The 19,200-nt window shown below is 42.7% G+C and overlaps 1 protein-coding gene across 1 annotated transcript in view; it reads right to left on the minus strand.

Annotated features, from left to right (window-relative positions):
* The window catches only part of LOC116437438 (ceramide transfer protein-like), a 230,223-nt gene that overhangs the window by 87,949 nt on the left and 123,074 nt on the right, over window positions 1-19,200 (minus strand). The window contains exon 3 of the mRNA XM_032095083.1: window positions 8,266-8,382. Within this exon, the coding sequence (XP_031950974.1) occupies window positions 8,266-8,382 (117 nt within the window). The remainder of the gene's footprint in view (window positions 1-8,265; window positions 8,383-19,200) is intronic.

A 19,200-nucleotide genomic window follows, 5' to 3' on the forward strand; every position in this document is an offset into this window, starting at 1 on the left:
TCTTGATCCTTCTCTCAACTACTTTGCATAACATGAGGAACAGTTGAGGTCACTTAGTTTTTCAGCTTGGAGAAGAGAAGGCTGAGGGGTGACCTCATCATAATCTACAACTTCCTCAAGAAGGGCAGTGGAGGGGGAGGTGCTGATCTCCTCTCTCTGGTGACGAGTGATAGGACACACGGAAATGGTATGAAACTGCACCAGGGGAAGTTCAGATTGGACAGTAACAAAACGTTCTTCGCTGAGAGAGTGGGTGGTCACTGGAACAGGCTCCCCAAGAAAGTGGCCATGGCATCCAGCCTGTCAAGAGTTCAAGGACCGTCTGGATGACTCTTAGTCATATGGTTTAGTGTTAGGTAGCCCTGCAAGGAGCAGAGAGTTGGACTCATTCCTTATGGGTTTCTTCCAACTTGAGATATTCTGTGATTCTACCTGTATAACTGTGGCAGGACTTCCCCCCTACCACAGAAGAGGGGAATGTGTGGTCCTTTGGATCTGCAAAAATTTCCCACAGTAATCTTTTTGGAAAAGATAAAAAAATCAACCTCCTAAAAATGTCTTCAGTATTGCCTGCTTCTACTGAAACTAATATCAAACAATACCCTATACCCCCTGCAGCCAAACAAGGAATAAATGGAGTAATTAAAAATTTAGAGCAGAGAAACATATATTTAGAACATGTTCTGCATTCAACTCCCCTGTCTGGCTAGTGAAAAAAAAAGACGGGAGTTGCTGCTTAACAGTTGATTATTGGAGGCTTAATGCTAACACAGGACCCTTGATTGCAGCTGTTCTGAATATTGAAAACCTCACTGCCACGCTGCAAGCATCAACACATAAATGGATGGCAGTGTTAGATATAAAGGATATGTTTTTTTATGGTGCCAATTCAAGAGGAAGATAAACTCAAATTTGCATTCACCTGGAAAGGAACACAATACACATTCAATTGCCGGCCTCAAAGGTATAAGCACTCACCCACCATAGCACACAATGCTTTAGCTGAATTCCTTCAGCAAATAAAAATCCAGGAAGGGGTGCAAATATACCAATACATTGATGATGTGTTAGTTGGAGGTTAGGAGGAAGATACAGTAAGGATCTCAGCAAAAGACATATGGAATAGATTAAATGAAGAGGGAGTGGAAGTACTCCAACCAAATGCCAAGGCCCCTCTAAGTAAGTTAAATTTTTAGGCACTTGGTGGGTAGCAGGCCAAGCTGTGATTCCAGATGAAACCATTACAAAATTGGACACTATACCTACCCCCAAGACAAAAAGGGAACTGCAAAGAATCATGGGTACTCTGGGATACTGGAGAAATCATGTCCCCGGGTCTTCTATAGTAGCAAGACCCTTATACACACTAATGAGAAAAAATCAAAATTTGGAGTGGCTTGATAGCCACAAACAGGCTTTGCAAACACTAATAGAAGAATTGAAAACATACCAATCACTCGGGCCACTCCACCCCAGTGATCCTATAATAGCCGAATGGGGTTTTGCTGAGCACAGAACGTAATGTAATTTGTTTCAAAAGGGACCACATGGACCAAAACGGCCATTAGGATTCAGTTCCACGGCATTGAAAGACATTGAAAAGAGGTACACTGATTGGGAGAAGGGATTATTATCCCTGACTCAAGCTCTAAAACAAGTAGAGAAAATTCAGCAACAGCAGCCTGTAAAAATCCAAGGACCTTTCAATTTGCTAGCCAGCATTCAGAAAGGTGGTGCTCCCCCTGAGGGCATAGCACAATGACCCACAGTCCACAAATGGTATGTATACATTTCAGGAGTCACAGATCAGATGCATGTTACTGAGGGACCAACAAAACCTACAAAGCTACAGATTGCTGTAACTCCAGACATGTTAGCTCTACAAAACCCATTTAAACCGAGTCCTATAATGGATGTCCCTGCTTTTACCTCAGACTCTGCAGTTAAAGACGTCTGGTTTACTGATGCCTAAGCCAAATGTATTGATGGTAAATGGAAATATAGAGCAGTTGGTCTTAATATTGAAACAGGAGTGGAAGTAGTAGAAGAAGGAATGGGAAGTGCACAGGTGGGAGAGTTAAAGGCTGTGTTATTGGCAGTAAGAGAGAAAGCAAAGGCACTCTATGTTGATTCTTATGTGGGCTGGGCTGGGGCCACTCAGTGGTTATGTCAGTGGGAAGCGTTGGATTGGCAAGTGAATGGAAAGGAGGTTTGGCAGAAGGAAGATTGGGAATGGTTGTTGTCTCAGGCTCAGTCCCAGAAAATCTATATGGGATGGATTAAAGCTCATGCTAAGGACCAAGATTTACAAACCTATTGGAACAACAGGGTGGATCAACTGACAAAAATCAGGAAAATAGAAATTGATCATCTAGAAGACCCACAACATTTGTATTGATTACGTGAGTGGTTACACTAAATTAGGGCATACTGGACAAGAAGCTCTATTTTTTGCAGCACAAAGCAGCGGATGGCCATTGACCAGGAAAATGTGTACAGGTATCCTCACACAGTGTCCCCAGTGCCAGCCAAGACTTGAACAAAACCATCCAGACCTGGCACTGCCCTTGCATATCAAAAATAACAAAGCACTCTGGTCGGCAAATAGATTATACTGGACCTCTAAAAACATCTAACGGTTACAAGTACATACTAACAGGTGTGGAAGTGGTATCTGGACTGCTAGTTGCCACTAAAAGCAGTCATGCTGATGCAAAAACTACTATTTCAGGACTCAGTGACTGGTTTTCCAGTCTCCCTGTCCCAGACTCTATACAGAGTGACAATGGATCACACTTCACCAGTGTGATGGTACAAGATTGGGCCAAAAGGGAAGGTATTAAATGGGTCTTCCATTTACCATATTATCCTCAAGCAAATGGGATCGTGGAGTGTGCCAATGGTTTGCTGAAATGCTTTCTTAGGTCACACGAATCTGGATGGGATAAAAGGTTACCCTCTGTGCTATACCAAATAAATAACTGATATGGGCCAATGGGCAGTCCTGTTTCACGAACTTTCCTGAGCCCTATGTCTCTTGAAACAGCTCCAAATGATAAAGTTGAAACTTTTCAGGATAACTTAAAGGTGGGCCAACCAGTCATGGTTAAGCTACCCCAAATCGGAATTGTACCTATGACTTTAATGGACAATCAAGGTCCAATAGCCTGGATGGCTATTGATTCTAATGGCCACCAACAAAGGATCAGCTCCCAATGGGTATTCCCCACATTCTAAGCTGTTCTTGTTTCTGTACAAGACTGGTTTTGTTCTGAACAAAACAAAAGTTTCTCAATGAAGCCTCGCAAACCACTCCTATGCTGCCCCCGTGTGACAGCAGTGAGCATAGCAATGTGTTTGAAACTAGACGCCAGAGAGGGAACTGCTGCCATAACTCTGGAAAAACACATCTATTATTACTAAAGTTCTGTTGTTTTAGTTTCTCTAATAACCTTGAATGTTTAAGAATACCCTCACCAGACAGAAGACTAGGTGTGTAACCAGACGTGAGACAAGGAACTGCTCAAACAGCAGGAGGAAGGACTGTTTGCTACCTGCACGGCTGTGAAAGCTACTGAGACTCTTGGACTCCTATAAACAAATAAAACCAGCTCCGGACACAGAGGAACCTACTGGACTGCACAGCAACTAGTGAATTTGCTGTAACCAAAAATGTTAATTATGGTATTGTTTACATTTTTATACTTACGGGTCAATGTTTTCAATAAGGCAGCATGGCTAATTAGCCATCCTGACCAAACCTTGCGATTAACAATTGTAAAGGGAAAACCAATGTCATTTTTGCTAAGGGCCACTCCAACATAACACAGATAGAACAAATGCTATCTGACTCTTGGAAAAGAAACTCACAGCTAAAACGAATGCATGCTGTGACACTGATAACAAACCGCAGCAATTGTTGGATCTGTTCTCAGTTTCCCATTCATTCAGATGAAAGTATTCGGATGATGGGAATTCCAACACCAAACATATTTTCCAATGGTATTCCTCTAGCCAGATTGATGCTCCTTCTGGAAGGAAAGACAGTCCAAACCCCCATAGACCAACAAATCCTGACAGTAAATATAGTAGCCGTTGAAACCTCCTGTGTTCATAGATGCCTAAAGGGACCAGGAGTGGCTTCACAGCGAAAAATGGAGTTACCTGAATGTAACCAAGGGATGATGGTAGGAGTCTATCCCAACTGTCGCTCATATCTGGATGCAACTGGAAAAGGCATTATAAACACACATTGGTGGCCTATTCCAGACAATATGGGATACTATTGGCTTTGTGGAAATCAAGCTAGGAAAGCTCTACCCTCTAAATGGCAAGGAATATGCACCATTGGAACTGTAGTCCCAGAAATAGATATTATTGATAAATCGGAATTCCCCAGAGGACGCCTATGATGTTTTATAACAAGATACAAATGAAATTTAAATCCCTTGGTTGATAGAGCCTGTGGATTCCACTGATTTGTGAGAGGATTCTTACCATGGTTAGGAGTGCCTGAATTAGAAAAAGCAATAGTGAATATATCTGGAGTTATGGAACAAATAGAAAATCAGACAAATGACACAATCAGTGCCTTGTAACAAGAAATTACCAACCTCTCAAAAGTAGTCAAGTAAAATTGGATGGCTTTGGATTTGTTTTTGGCTTCCAAAGGTGGGGTATGCACAGTTATCAACATCAGTTGCTGTGTATACATAGATCAGACTGAGAATACAAACTGATCTAGAAGAGATTAGAAAGAATACTGGAATCTTACATGAAATCCAAAAGGATCGAGGGACAGGTATATTTGATTGGATAACCTCATGGATTCAAAATTTAAATGCAATTGTGAGAAAACTGATTGGCCTAATAACTGTAGTCCTGACTGAATCAGGAGAAGGAGGGGGAAGCAGAGGTTAAATTATTTGCTAAGAAGATGTTAAAAACAGTGCATACAGCTTGCTCAACACTTATTGTGCCTACCAAAGCAGGATGAGAAGATAGAAGACTATTGATAAAAGGAAGGAATCTTGACCAAAGATCCTGTTTTCAAACCTAAAACAAACTTAGACCAGTCTTGAAGTTTGGACTTGGGCCAGGGACATAAAGAGCATGCATAGGGAAGCAAGGTGAAAAGTTCAGAATGAGGAAGACTCTTTAGGAATGTTGCAGTGGAGTCTCCTGCAACATCCATAGACAGTGAGGCCTGTGGAAAGAAATAGGGAGCGATTCTTGATAGAAGTTTCAGAGATCTTTATTCTCCAGCCACATGGCCGGGGGACTGCTGAAGAACTGAGCAATCACGGGACAAACCGGGTCTTCCCGGGCAGGGGAACACAAAATAACCAATGGGAAACAGGATTAGGGTATGTGTGACCAGGGAGCAGGGAGACCCCGTGCCTAGGCCATGCCTCTACCCCAGGGTCCCCTCTCCCAGGACCCCATGGCGGGGGGGGGAACCCCAACATAGGAGGACTCTTACTTCATCCCGGAGACCCCTGCCCATGACCACCAGATGACACTGTGCAAGAGCAACGCAGATGTAAATGACTTTTGGGCTCATTGTAATATGAGGCGAGGCTAGGCGGGGCTAGGTAATGAATATGTATAGGCGTATTAGGAAATTTAATGAATATGGAGGTTGTAATCCAATATATACCAAGCTGAATGCAGCTGTCGGCACACATGACTTTGGAGGAACTATCCCCCATGTGTCCCAGCGCTGGAATAAACATACCTACTTTACTCCTTATTCCAGTAGTGGAGTCTTTTCCGCATATCATGACATTAATGTTCGGTAAATGGATCCTATTCCAAATTTGCAAAATTGGATTTAACAAAATGTGTAAATCTGACAATAACCATTTTCTCTAAAAGGTCTCAGGAGAACAGATATAACTTTGTTTACATAGCATTAAAATCTTATTTAGTACTATTGAAGTACCAAATGATTTCATAGGTTTAGTTGCTTTGATTAATATTTGTATACGCTTTGTAGTTTTCTACAAGTATGGCTTTAGAATACTTGTATCTTCACTCTGATTGTCTCAGTGGGTAGAAAAATTTCATCCTGAATATAACTTGAATTTTCATATAATTGCCTCTTCAAGGTAAGGCATAAAATTCCCAACTGGACTAATATCCTAAGTAGGTAGAAACAATTCCGTTTCATTACATCTTTGATTCCCCTGAGACAATCAGACTATTATATATGTGTATTTGTTTAGATTATAGTAAAGTTTTCTAACACTTAATATGTTAAGCAAGAATATGTGGAATACTGAACTTCACTGAAGGAGAACGCTGGACTAAGAAGCATGAATGAAAATGAAAAGAGCTCCTGACCATGTATTGAACTCCTCCAATCCCTACAACCAAGAAGCTACTTTCACAAACTCTTCTTTGTTCTTGATTTGCATCTCATCCTCCTATGATCTTAAGGGGTGAGGAACAACCTATCCTACACTAACTGGTAACAACATAAATAAAATGACTTATTGGATTGTCCTCAACTCCCATGAACATCCTGAAGTTAATGCCATATCTTATAATCTCTTGGTTTATCACTAATCATTTTATATATATATATAAATATGTGTTACATCATCTAATGCATAAATACATAAGCTGAAGCAACAGCGGGTGCTTCTTATCAATATCAATAACGTTTAACATCTTTTAAAGAAATAGTAAAGCTTAGGAGTACAATGTGTATCAACAATGGTGTACACATATATGAAAGTGGATGCTTTTATAGCATGGAGGCAAGATACACCTGCACTATCACTGCATGAGGTAAAGTCAGTGACTCCAGTCACAGGGGTGGAATGTGGCAGGACTTCCCCCCCTACCACAGAAGAGCTTATCTATTCTGTCCATCAGCCGGTTTGGTAGCTCCAGACATTCTCCCCCCTCACATGAATTGATGAGATAACCCAGGCCAGCTTGCTTGACTAGTGAGTTGTCTCTGGCTAGTGAGTTATCTCTCTCTCTGGCACCAGGGGTGGAATTTCCAGGTGGCAATAAACAACTCACCTTGAGAACAAGATGTGGGGAGATAAGATGGAATTCCTGACTGACAGACACTTCACTTTACAAACTATAAAAGCTACACAAACTTTCATGGAGGCAGAAGTCTCCTATACACACCCTGGAAATGTGTGGGACTTCTCCCCGAAGTTTGGATGCAAATTTGGCAGATACTTTCCTGGGAATTGAGGGAAAGGATTCTATGTGTACTCCATCATCAATTCAGTGATAAGTCACATTGACTCCTAATCTATACTATTTCTTCGCTAGCTGTAATATAGGTACCTTTTATTGTGCACTGGTTTGTTTAATCTACTAGTAGTTCTTTTGTTTATCCTGTGTAGTAAGTAAGCCTGTTAAAGTCTTATGTCTGTTTTTTCCTTGTGTCTATTCAATAAATAATTCATGTTTTAATAGACCTGATCAGTCATTATTAAGAACTTGCAAGCAAGAGTGGTTTTGGGGTGCTGGCCACCTCAATAAAGCTGCCGCCTGCTGCCAGAAACCTGGGCAAAGGCAGGGGTCGTCCAAACTCTCCCCTCTCATTCGTAACAATAATCCAGATGCAAAAGTTTCATTGTGCTAGGTATTGTACTTACACTCAACACCTTGGAGCAGTGCCTATCTTTTCTCTGAAAACATATCTTTTCTCTATTTTGTGTGTTACATATTTTAAAAATATCTGACCTTCAAGCCCTTTAGGCAAAATGAAAGTAACAGAATTCATTGGAAGAGATAAGGTATAGATCAGGAAAACTGAATGAAAATGCTGATGAACAATAGGGCCTTAAAAAACAAGGAGACAAAAGCCAGTAATCAGATAGTTAAAGCAGCCAAGTGAACAGAGATGAGCCTAAAAACCAAATAAAAACCTAGGAGAATGGACTCTAAGAAGTTTGTGGCATCTAGATAACAACCAATTCAATAATCAGTGAGACAGAATAGCCAAAACAATTAAAAAGTTACTCAAACATAATGTAAGCTTTTTCTTGTTCAAGTTAGAGAACTCAAGAAAGGTTCAGTTGTTAGCTCACAGTTCTCTAAATTCTTGTATATGAAGGATAAGCAAATCAATTCCTTTGGAACATAATTAACATAATGGCTTCAATCTTGCAACTTTTATCTTTCAGAAATACCTTGAGTACTTTAATGACTATATATTGAAGCTTACAACTCTCTGCAAGCACCACTAGATCTAATGAGGGACTGAAAAAGGAAATCAGAAAAAACACATACCTTGTGTTGTTCTATTGCATCTACCCACTGTTGTCTGTGGTCTGGGTCTTGAGCTCGGAGGTACCAAACACTGTCATTTACACTGATATCAAATCTGCATTCATCAAAGTCATGAGGCTGTGAAATAATGTAAAATTAGCTAAAATTATCATCATGATCAACAATATCTCACACTCTAGAAACACTGCAATTAGAAAAACTGATTGATATTGCCTTGAATTCGTCCTAGATTCTAAATTTGGTTGTATATGGCTGTCTCAAATAATGAACATAATACACTTGTATAACAAAGAATGCCAATCTTCTGAAACAGAAAAGCCAATTTAGTACAGTCTTAACAAAATTGTCACAAAAAAGTTCCACACAAACAGTGACCAAACATTCCAAAGGGATCCTTTAGAAAAATAACTACTGGACACAGCCAGGAAAATATGTTTTTTAAATTTCAAAGCAGTAAAGACAAATTAAGGTTATTGCTATCAATATTAATTTTCAACAGAAGAAACACATACATCATAGCAAAAAGCACCAGGATAGAGCCATAAAAGTAGAATATATCAAAATGACAAGGAAGGCAGGAAACTAAAGGAAGCTGTGGCACCCTCTGCCTAAACTACCTTAACTAAGAGGACTGTCAGATAATTGAAAGCAACATGCAATCCCTTTCCATATGATCACTCAAATACATCCAACTTTCAGTTCATATGCCTCAAATAGTAAAATGCCTTTAATAGCATTACAGTGAAGCTAGTAAGGAAAGTACAAAGGAACAAACGAAGGATCTATTTTGTCCTGTGACACTGTCAGTTCAAAGTTACTCCCTAGAAAACATCCAACACAGAAAAACTTTTTTCCTTTCATTGAAAACTATTCTTAACAAAACATAAGTACAGCTGAAAACCTTTTTGAATTTGAATACAAAGAAATGTTACACATAGAAGCACACAGGGATATAACAGACTCTAAGATTAAGGCAAATGATGCGATCTGAAATGCAATAAATATTGATTCCTGATGCCAAAGACAAGTCTATATCTGTTAATATCCTTTACTGCTCTGTGAATACATTCATCTTGCAGACAAGTAAAGCACTGTGGATCATTTGCGAAATACTCCACAAAAGAAAACCTAAAAGCAAATCTCATTTATTGTGTTCTGTGCAACAGTTCAGTGTCAGTAAGAATTATTTCCTAAGGATCTGAAAATCATAAGCTACTTATATATAATAGACAATGTTTCTTGTATAAATATACTAGAGGAAGAAAAGTACAACAGAAGCCAGCACGCAAAAAGAAAGAGCTAGGAAGAGTTCAACAAAAGTACTTGAAGCTTCACCTTTTTTTTTTAATAGCTTCACTTATTCGGTCAGGCATCTTAACCTAAGTTGAATTTAAATAAATTTAAATTTCCCACAGAAAAAAAAAATCCATCAACCAACAAAGCTAGCAATAAAGTGAATCAACTGCAGCTACCAATTCCCTTAATACCTGACCATCTCAACTTAATTCAACTTCATCCTACCCACAAAATAGCAAGGCTATCAATGCCAGGACAAAGAACAGAGACATTATTTGTATTAACGTGTTTCCAAACCCAGCAGAATAAAGAGATAAGCGGTGCAACTGACAAACTCCATGTAGTAGTTTAGTCCAAAATACTCATTACTGTTTACCTTCTGTGAGATAAGAATTAGGAGAAATGCAAAACAGGCACCAAACTTGAAAGAATATAAAGAAGTTTATTAACAGACCTAAAGGAACAACAAAAAAATCATAACACACCTTCAGAACTCTTCTCCTCCCCCCCCACCTTTCTCCCTTCTCCCAGTGACAATGTAAAAAGACAACCCTTGGGATGTTCAGTCTGTTTACCACTTCCATATTAACCTTGTTCAGTCCATTTAGGAAGAGGAGTCTCTCTTGCCCATGCTATGAAAACATTATCACAACGAGACAGCCGCCTGGGTTGGTTCTCTGCTCGCATGTGAGTCCCTTCCCCAATTTGCAGCTTTTCCCACAACTGCTTTCGAGGGTCCACTCTTGAATTACTGAGGTACAACTTTAAGGTTGAGCCGTTCAGAAACAAAAGTTCTCTTCACCCATCTCTGGGAGCATTTCATCTCTAAGAACAGAGGCCCTTCTCCTTCCCTGGGAGCAAAGGGTCCTCCTCATCTTCATCTCTAGGACTATCTCTGGGAGCATCTCTAGGAACTGAGGTTTTCTCCTTTTCCATTTGGAGCAAAAGTCCTCATCACTTCCATCTCTCCCTGTTCAAATTTCTCATTAAATTACAGCTGCTTCAGCATCTGCCTATCTCAGCACAGGTGCTTTTGCTCTCAAGTACAAGTTGAACACTCCACCCCCCATGCCTTCATGAAATTACAACAGGTATTCTGATACATCATAGCTTTACAACAGAATTTCAGCTTTAAGCATCTCCTCTTTCCCTTCCCTCAGGTTTTCAGCTCTTCACAGCACTAAAAGGGTTAATCTCACCTGGGCCTTGCAGCTGGAATGTCGCTTATCGCTATTGGTCACATGATCTTTGCCATGGGCAGCTTTTGGCTGAATCTTGGCCGCACTGGAGAGGGGGAGCCGAGCCGCTCCAGCTTCCCACAGCAGGGCTGTGGGGTGGGGGGGGGGGGGGGGGGGGGGGGGGGGGTTCCGCGGGTAGAACAGGGCCCATCGGCTCCAGGATGGCTGTGGCCCAGTCCGGCCTGGCCCGAGCAGGGCCTGGGCCGGGCCTGCTCGCCCCCACACGGGGCCCTCAGCTACCTGTCCCAGCACCGGAAATGAGACAGAGCTCTGCCTGGGGTGTGTCTATTCTTAAGTGTGGATCACAGAGGCAGTCACAATTTTAAGTGGCTTAAAGAATTGTCCATATTCAAACTGGCCAGCTGATAGGTTCTGTCAGGTCACAGAGGAAGCTGTAAGCACCCCTTTGCAAGAACATCACTTCTGGGACTATGCTTGCTAACCCATGACACTCCATATCCCACACAGGAGCTTGCCATTTAATAGCTACCAGTTATAGCACACAATATAAAACTGCTGTTGTATCAAGCCTCACATTGGGCACCAAAAAGGACTGTGGTAGGTTGACCCTGGCTGGACGCTAGGTGCCCCCAAAGTCACTCTGTCAATCCCACTCCAGAACAGGGTAAAGAAAATATAACGAGAGGCTTGTGAGTTGAGATAAGAGAAGGGAGACATCACTCACCAATTACTGTCACAGGCAAAATAGACTCGACTTGGGAAAATTAACTGAATTTATTACTAATCAAATCAGAGTAGGGTCAGGAGAAGTAAAACCAAATCTTAAACACACCTTCCCCCACACCTCACTCCTTAACTTTATTCCTGATTCTCTACTGCCTACCCCAGTGGTACAAGGATGGGGGCTACATTCAAATCATCAGCTGTCGTCTCTGCTGCTCCTTCCTCTTCAGGGGGAATACTCCTCACACTCTTCCCCTGCTCTAGCGTGGGATCCCACCTACAGGAGACATTCCTTCATGAACTTCTCAGATGTGAGTCCTTCCCACAAGCTGCAGATTTTCACAAACTGCTCCAGTGTGGATCCCTTCAATAGGGTGTGATAAATAACATAGAGAATAGAAATTTTCAGGTCCCCTGATGTTGCTGGATAGAGTTTAAAGACTAACTAGCAAAAAACATAAAAGAATGTAAAAGTATGTACACAGGATGATAAACATAGCTGAAACCAGTGGAGAAACCAATCATGAGGAATACAGTGGCTTTTTGGCAAGTTATGTAACAAGAAGCAACAGCACATGCCCAAAGAAAAAGTTCAAGGAAAGGGCACCTGTAATATTAAAGCATTCAGTGAATACGACCACCAGAGACCCCTTTAGACAACCCTCTAGGACTATAAAAGGACTTCCAGTAGGAGGTGGATGCATGCAAATTAGTTCTAGGAAAGGTGTTTATGTATTAGCTAGGAAGAATGTTGTAATGAATATGTATGATCATGATGGAATAAATACCCTGTTGTAGTTTCACCACACGCATCTCTTTAAAGGAGAGATCATTCAGTGTGTCCAGCGCTAATGAAGAATGCCTGCTTTCTAATGCTTCAAATTGTGTTAGAAAGTTTATTTTCCAGATGACTTTGGTATCAGGTGCAGTCCTTCAGGAACAGACTGCTCCACCGTGGGTCCCCAAAGGGGTCACAAGTCCTGCCAGCAAACCTGCTCTAGCATGAGCTCCTCTCTCCATGGGCCCGCAGCTCCTGCCAGGAGACTGCTTCAGCATGAGCTTCCTGTGGGGTAAGAGCCTCCTTTAGGAATCCACCTGCTCAGTTGTGGGGTCCTCCATGGGCTACAGGTAGATATCTGTTTCAACATTAACCCACATGGGCTGCAGGGGGACAGCCTGTCTCACCATGGTCCTCACCATGGGCTGCAGGGGAATCTCTACTCCAGTACCTGGAGCACCTCCTCCTCCTCCTTCTCCACTGACCTTGGTGTCTCCATGTTGTTTCCCTCACATGTTCTTACCTCCTCCTCTTCTCTGGCTAGAAAGAAACTGTGCCCACTTTGTTTTGATTTTATTCTTAAATATGTAATCACAGAGGCATTACCAACTTCTCTACTTGGCCCAGCCTTGACCAGCAGCATGTCCATCTTCAGAGCCATCAGGGATTGGCTCTGCCAGACATGGTAGAAGCTTCTGGCAGCTTCTCACAGAAGCCAGCTCTGTGGCCCCCCTGCTGCCAAAAACCACTCCATGCAAAACCAACACAGTAGATGTAATCTTTTGGGATACTGTCTCTCACAGTATCCTTATAGACAAAATGTCCAGCACACAGCTGGATAACCGTGTTACTTGGTGGCTTGGCAATTGGCTCACAGGTTAGGCACAAAGAGTTATAGTGAAAGTGGTGACATCAGGCTAGCATCCAGTCACTAATGGGATTCTGCAGGGCTCCATCCTCAGCCCAGTTCTCTTGAACATCTTCATTAATGATTTGGATGCAGGACTCAAAGTAATACTAAATTAGTTTCCAGATGACACTAAATCGGGAGGAGCTGTTGGCTCCCTTGAAGGTAGGAAGGCCCTGTAGACAGACCTTGAAAAATTAGAGAGATGGGCAATCACCAACCATATGAAGTTTAACAAGGGTAAGTACCAAATTCTACACCTGGGACAGGGCAAACCTGGTTGTGTGTACAGAGTAGGGAACGAGAGGTTTAAGAGCAGCAGTGTGGAAAGGGACCTGGGGGTCCTGGTTGATGGCAAGTTGAATATGAGTCATGTGTGCCCTGTCAGCCAGGGGGGCAATCATGTCCTGGGGTGCATCAGACAAAGCATCACCAGTTGGTCAAAGGAGGTGATTGTCCTGCTCTACTCTGCACTGGTGTGGCCTCACATTGAGTCGTGTGTGCAGTTTTGGGCACCACAAGTGGCTGTCACTTGGTTTGTTCAACCTAGAGAAGTGGGGACTGAGGAGAGACCTCATTGTGGTCTTCAACATCCTCATGAGGGGAAGTGGAGGGGCAGGTACCGATCTCTTCACTCTCATGACCAGTGACAGGACTAGAGGGAATGGCATGAAGTTGTATCAGGGGAGGTTTAGGTTGGATATCAGAAAAACGTTCTTCACCCAGAGGGTGGTTGAGCACTGGAACAGACTCCCCAGGGAATGGTCACAGTACCAAGCCTGACAGAGTTCAAGAAGCGTTTGGACAATGCACTCAGGTACATGGTATGATTCTTGGGGTGTCCTGCAGAGGGCCAGGAATTGATGATCCTGATGGGTGCCTTCCATCTCAGCATATTCTATAATTGTATGGTTCTATGAAATAATTTCTGACAAATTCAGTGGCCTTCTATGACAGGGTTACAGGGGAGCAGGATGAGGGAATAGCGACTGACATCATATATCTGGACTGGTGCAAAGCATTTGACACTGTCCCACACTACATCCTTATCTCTAAATTTGAGAAATATAGATTTAATGGGTGGATCACTTGGTGGATAACGAACTTGTGATAAATGAGTGAATGATAAATGTCTTTCACTTTTATTTTAACATTTATAAGTGATAATGTACTATGTAGAAATAGTGTTAAGGTAAAATGCAGTTAAGTAGAAACTAGATTAAGGTCAATTGAAACTTCAAAATAGTTGTAATATGTTAAGAAATGTATTAATAAACACATGGTAATAAATGTCTTTTGAGCTGAGAAACTACAGAGCCAGGAACCAAGATATCTTAGAGAAACAAAGATAAACCACATTCATCCCAGGAAGACTTATCTCATCAAAACTCACACCTCCCAAGGAAACTGTCAGCTACAAATTAGGCTGGAGACTGGGGAGGCACCGGAGAGGGGGTGCCTGTCTTCAGTTCTGAAGAGATCCAGAGGACCGAGGCAGTGTCGTGCTGGTGGAAGGGGGAAAGAGATCGGAGGGGGGGAAAGGTGAGTGAAGTGTAAATTACTTTCTGGGCTTAATGAATATGTAACAGTTTAAGAGAGTACTCTAAGTCCACAGTAAAATGAATGGAGTGCGCCTCTGCCAATATTGCCAAGCGCACCAGCGCTGTGATTTGCCTTTGTTCTACTAATAAATGTTAAATATTATATTGCTAAAAATTTAGCTCTTGAATTCATTTTTCTCAAACTGGCTAGATGATCGCACTCACAGCTGTAGTCAACAGCTCGATGAAAGGTTGTCATGTGTTACAGTGGGGATTCTGTAACACGATGTATCAAACAAGGAGGCCCGTGAAAAAGAAATATATATGGACCGATTCTTGATAGATGTTTCAGAGATGTTTATTTCCCCAGCTGCATGGCCGGGGCTCTGCCAAGGAACTGTTATAATCACAGGACCCGAGAGTCCTTGCCCGCGCAGGGGAACACAAAACAACCAATGGGGAACGAGGCTGACCAGGGGATAGGAAAACCCTGTGCCCCCCCCTCAGGGCCCCTCTCCTAGGGCTACATGGCAGGGGGGGAAGGGACCCCGACAGTCATGGGGATGGTTTTTTATCCCATATCATTTTTAGGGTTTTTTTTGTTTGTTTTGTGTCCAGGGTGGCCGCTGTCGTCCCCCCCCCCCCCCCCCCAGCCCCCCCCCCAGCTCTGGGAGTATCATGATGAGTGAGAGCCGGGCCGGGGTTTCCGGAGAGAGTTGGGGGTGGTGTGAGGGGCAGCTCCTTCCTTCCTGTGAGGAAAGGGCAGTCAATAACTATGTAAGCACAAGTTAACTATTGGGAGACAGCAAATGTTAGTTCAGACAGCAGATGTTGATTACAAAACCTAAGAAGCCGAATTCACCCTAATCTTGTCAAGATAGAGGGGACAAGGATCATCTCAGAGACTGCTGAATCATTCCTCAAAGGACTATGGACACCCAGGGAGAAAGGTGAAAAGTGCACTGTGAGGAAGACTACTGGTCTTCATCAGAAAGACCCCCGAGGAAGAGGAGAGGCCTTCCTCAGCGTGACCACCAGGACACACAGCACATGCGTGACCCATATGCTAATGATATTAATGACTTCTGAGAAATAATTTGTATAACCACGCCTGTCCCAAGGAATGTGATGAATATTCATAATTTAACCTTAATACTGTGTTGTAGGGAGCACTGGTGTGTGTGTTTGGAGGAGTGATCCCCACATGTAGAGAAATGGCTGAGTGAACAGGGACATGTGTACGTGCACAATCCAAGCTATATTAGTGAACTGTCCTTGACTAGAGAAAAAAGAGAAGAGCAATGCTGATGTGGCAAGCCGACAGGATGTTGCGGAGGGGGATGCTGACCATAGAAAGAGAAAGACTTATGTTAGTTGCGTGCATATTAATCTGTAACCACTCGCTTGCTATTAAAGGCCGCGTGAACAGTAGCTGTAACCCAATAGTATGGAGCTTGCTTATGCGTGCTTGAGGAACTAGAGTATAACTATGGGTCTGACAATAGAATAAACGGAGTTCCATCATATCTCTATGAGAAGCATGGTTCATCCCAGCAGATCTCTGGCTATTCCCACACACCTGGCCTGCCAAATAAAGCAAATACCCACTTCTCTGACTCTGTCTCTGAAGTGTCTCTTGGCCCGGTTTTGGCGAGATTCAATCTGGCACCCTGAGATGGGACCCTCTCTGCCCGGCTGCCAGATCCAGGGGTAAGCAGACCTCCCAGTCGCGACCCTGAATTTTCAGGGGGAGCTCAGCTGTCCTTTGGCTCACGGCGGGGGCAGAAAAGGGCCATCTGCACCAAATTAAGGTATTTGCTATTCCTTTTAAACACAGAAATACCTGCAGGTCCAGGGTTTGAGTCCCTGAGGGTGGGTTGAAAGTCCCGAGGAAGACTGGGTCTCCCAGAATTAGTCCTGGGCAAGAGGAAAAGTACTTTTAAAGGGGTTGGACCCCACTGTGAAAGGTACCTTAAAGGGGTTGGACCCCACTGTCATGTGCTATTGTACTGCTATTTTTTGTTTTGTCTGTTGCTATTCTGCTGCTGTGTGAGTGAGAGTGGATGAGACGTGCTGTCAAAGTGCGAAGCGAGTGGAGGGCTCTATCTGCGGTTCTGTACCCAGGCAACGGGCTCGGCCAGAGAAAAGCGAAGTTTGGCAAAGAGTGAATGAGTATAAATCATATAAACCGTTGGTTTGGAATTCAACCTTACTGTCCGAAGGGGGGTGGATTTCAGAGGAGAAAGATTTTAGTTACTGAATTGAGAACACCCAGGCCCCAACACTTTTCTAATATAGCCCCAGCTAATTTCCCTTTTAAAATCCCATGCCTAGTGTGGAAACAGTTGTGAAGCTTGGGTTTTTTTGTGCATGTATTAGAAAGTGGTACTGTCTATTAGAAAGAGTGGACAGTGTCCAAGTTGCTGGAAGAGAGAGATTGGTATTAGACAAGAGTGGCAGAGCATGGCTTTGTGGAAGGAAGGAGTTGGTTCTCTGGTTTTGGGGGTTTTTGGCCGTGGAAGAGAGAAAAGAGGGGGAGAAAGGACAAAAGAGGCAATGGGATCATCAGAAAGTAAGGAAATAACCCAGAAAAGTCTGCTAGGATGCGTGCTGGCACATTGGAAAGAGCTGGGGGGAGTCCCTGGAGGGAATATGAAAAAGACCACCCTAATTAAATATTGTAACCAGTGGTGGCCACTCTACAGAATGGATGATGGTGAAAAATGGCCAGAGAATGGCTCTTTGAGATATAACACTATATTGCAATTAATGTTATTTTTAAGGAGGGAAAATAAATGGGATGTATTCTCCTATGCAGATTGGTTTTTTACCTTAAGACGCAAACCAGAGTGGCAGAAACAATGTGGCATCAATCTGGCACCACAGGACTCTATGCTCCTCCTCCTAGAAAAGGAGGAAAAAGGAAAAAACTGCACGAAGAGGTGTTGCTCATCATGCAGTATTGGGCAAAGATGTTTAAAGCTCAAAGCTGAGAGAGACCAGGATCCCTTGGAAACCCAGGAGCTAATGAGGTGCAGTGGTGGCACCCTAACATCAGGAACAATGTCCCCAGCGTCCCAAACATCCTCAGAGGATAGTGGGGATGAAGGAACAAGTGAGACTGGCTCAGGAATATCATCCAGAACTAGGAGCAAGGCCCCTGTAGAAAAGTGTTGGGGAAGATGAAACAGGAAAGCCTTGTAAATATGGTTGCCTGACAAAAGATTTTGGGAATATGAAAACTACAGGCAACATCGAAATGAAAGCCACTTTTGAAATACCAAGTCTTAGTTACTGAACAACTGGAAAACAATGGTATGGCTGACTGAAGATAATCCCCTCTTGATGGAACAATACCCTCTGCTTGCAAACAGGTCCAAGGGTCAGAGCAGACCCTACTAGCTCAGCAGAAGGGGTCCAAAGAGTAGTTTTTAGAAGTTAAGATGTAACACTCTATGGTAATATAAGAACTCTTATAGGCTGTATGTAAATGCTATAGGATTTGTATCTTGTATTAGATTGGTTAGTGACAATTAGAATATTCAGTACAGAAGATGATTTATTGTATTGTAACCAGGACTTCAGATTCCATTCTATTCCTTTCCTTACTTCCATTCCTTTCCTTACTTCTACTTCCACTTCTACTCTTGCTCTTACACTCTCACCCACTTACTCTCTCTCTCTCACCTGCTTACTCTCTTGGGCCTGCTCAGAGCTGAGTCTGGCAGCTCTGAGCAGTGCCCCTATACCCAAGCCCTTTACAATAAACCGACTGTGTCCCAAGACCTGCCTATAGAGATCTCTCCGTCTCCGTCCCGACCGAACCCGCCCCGTAACCTACAGAAAAGAAGCTCATAGCACCACTTAGACATGTGGTGGGGCCAGATGGGGGAATAACAAAAGTTAAAACACCATTTACAGCTTTGGATTTAGATACCTAGAGGGAGGCAGCCAGAATGTATAGAGAAGACTCTGAAAAGGTAGCAAAGAGGTTTGAATTGGTTGTTAGAAATCAAGGTATTGATTGGGAGGATATAGACCTCATGCTATCAGAATTAACTGAGACAGAAAAAGCTGCTGTAGTATCCACAGAAAGAACACACGTGCAGGGACAGATAACTGCTGGGACATTGCATGGAAATGTAGATAATATTTTTCCTACAGGAGATCCACACTGGGACCCCAATGATCCACAAACGTACCTGTTCTTAGTTCGATACAGGAAATTATTACACTGGGGGCTACTAAATGCTATACCTAAAACAGTTAACTGGTCATTGTTATTCAGTATTCACCAAGAAACCACTGAATCCCCAGGTGCATTTACAGAAAAATTAAGGGATAATATGAGAAGACACACTACACTAGACCCAGCTTCTGAAATTGGGCAGCAACAGTTAATATCCTTATAGATGGGGCAACCAGCACCAGATATACGTAGAAAACTGCAAAAGATTAAGGAACCAGATAACCGAAACTTAGAGAAACTTC

Source organism: Corvus moneduloides, chromosome W (genome assembly GCF_009650955.1).
Source record: "Corvus moneduloides isolate bCorMon1 chromosome W, bCorMon1.pri, whole genome shotgun sequence".
Classification (NCBI taxonomy): Eukaryota; Metazoa; Chordata; class Aves; order Passeriformes; family Corvidae; genus Corvus; species Corvus moneduloides.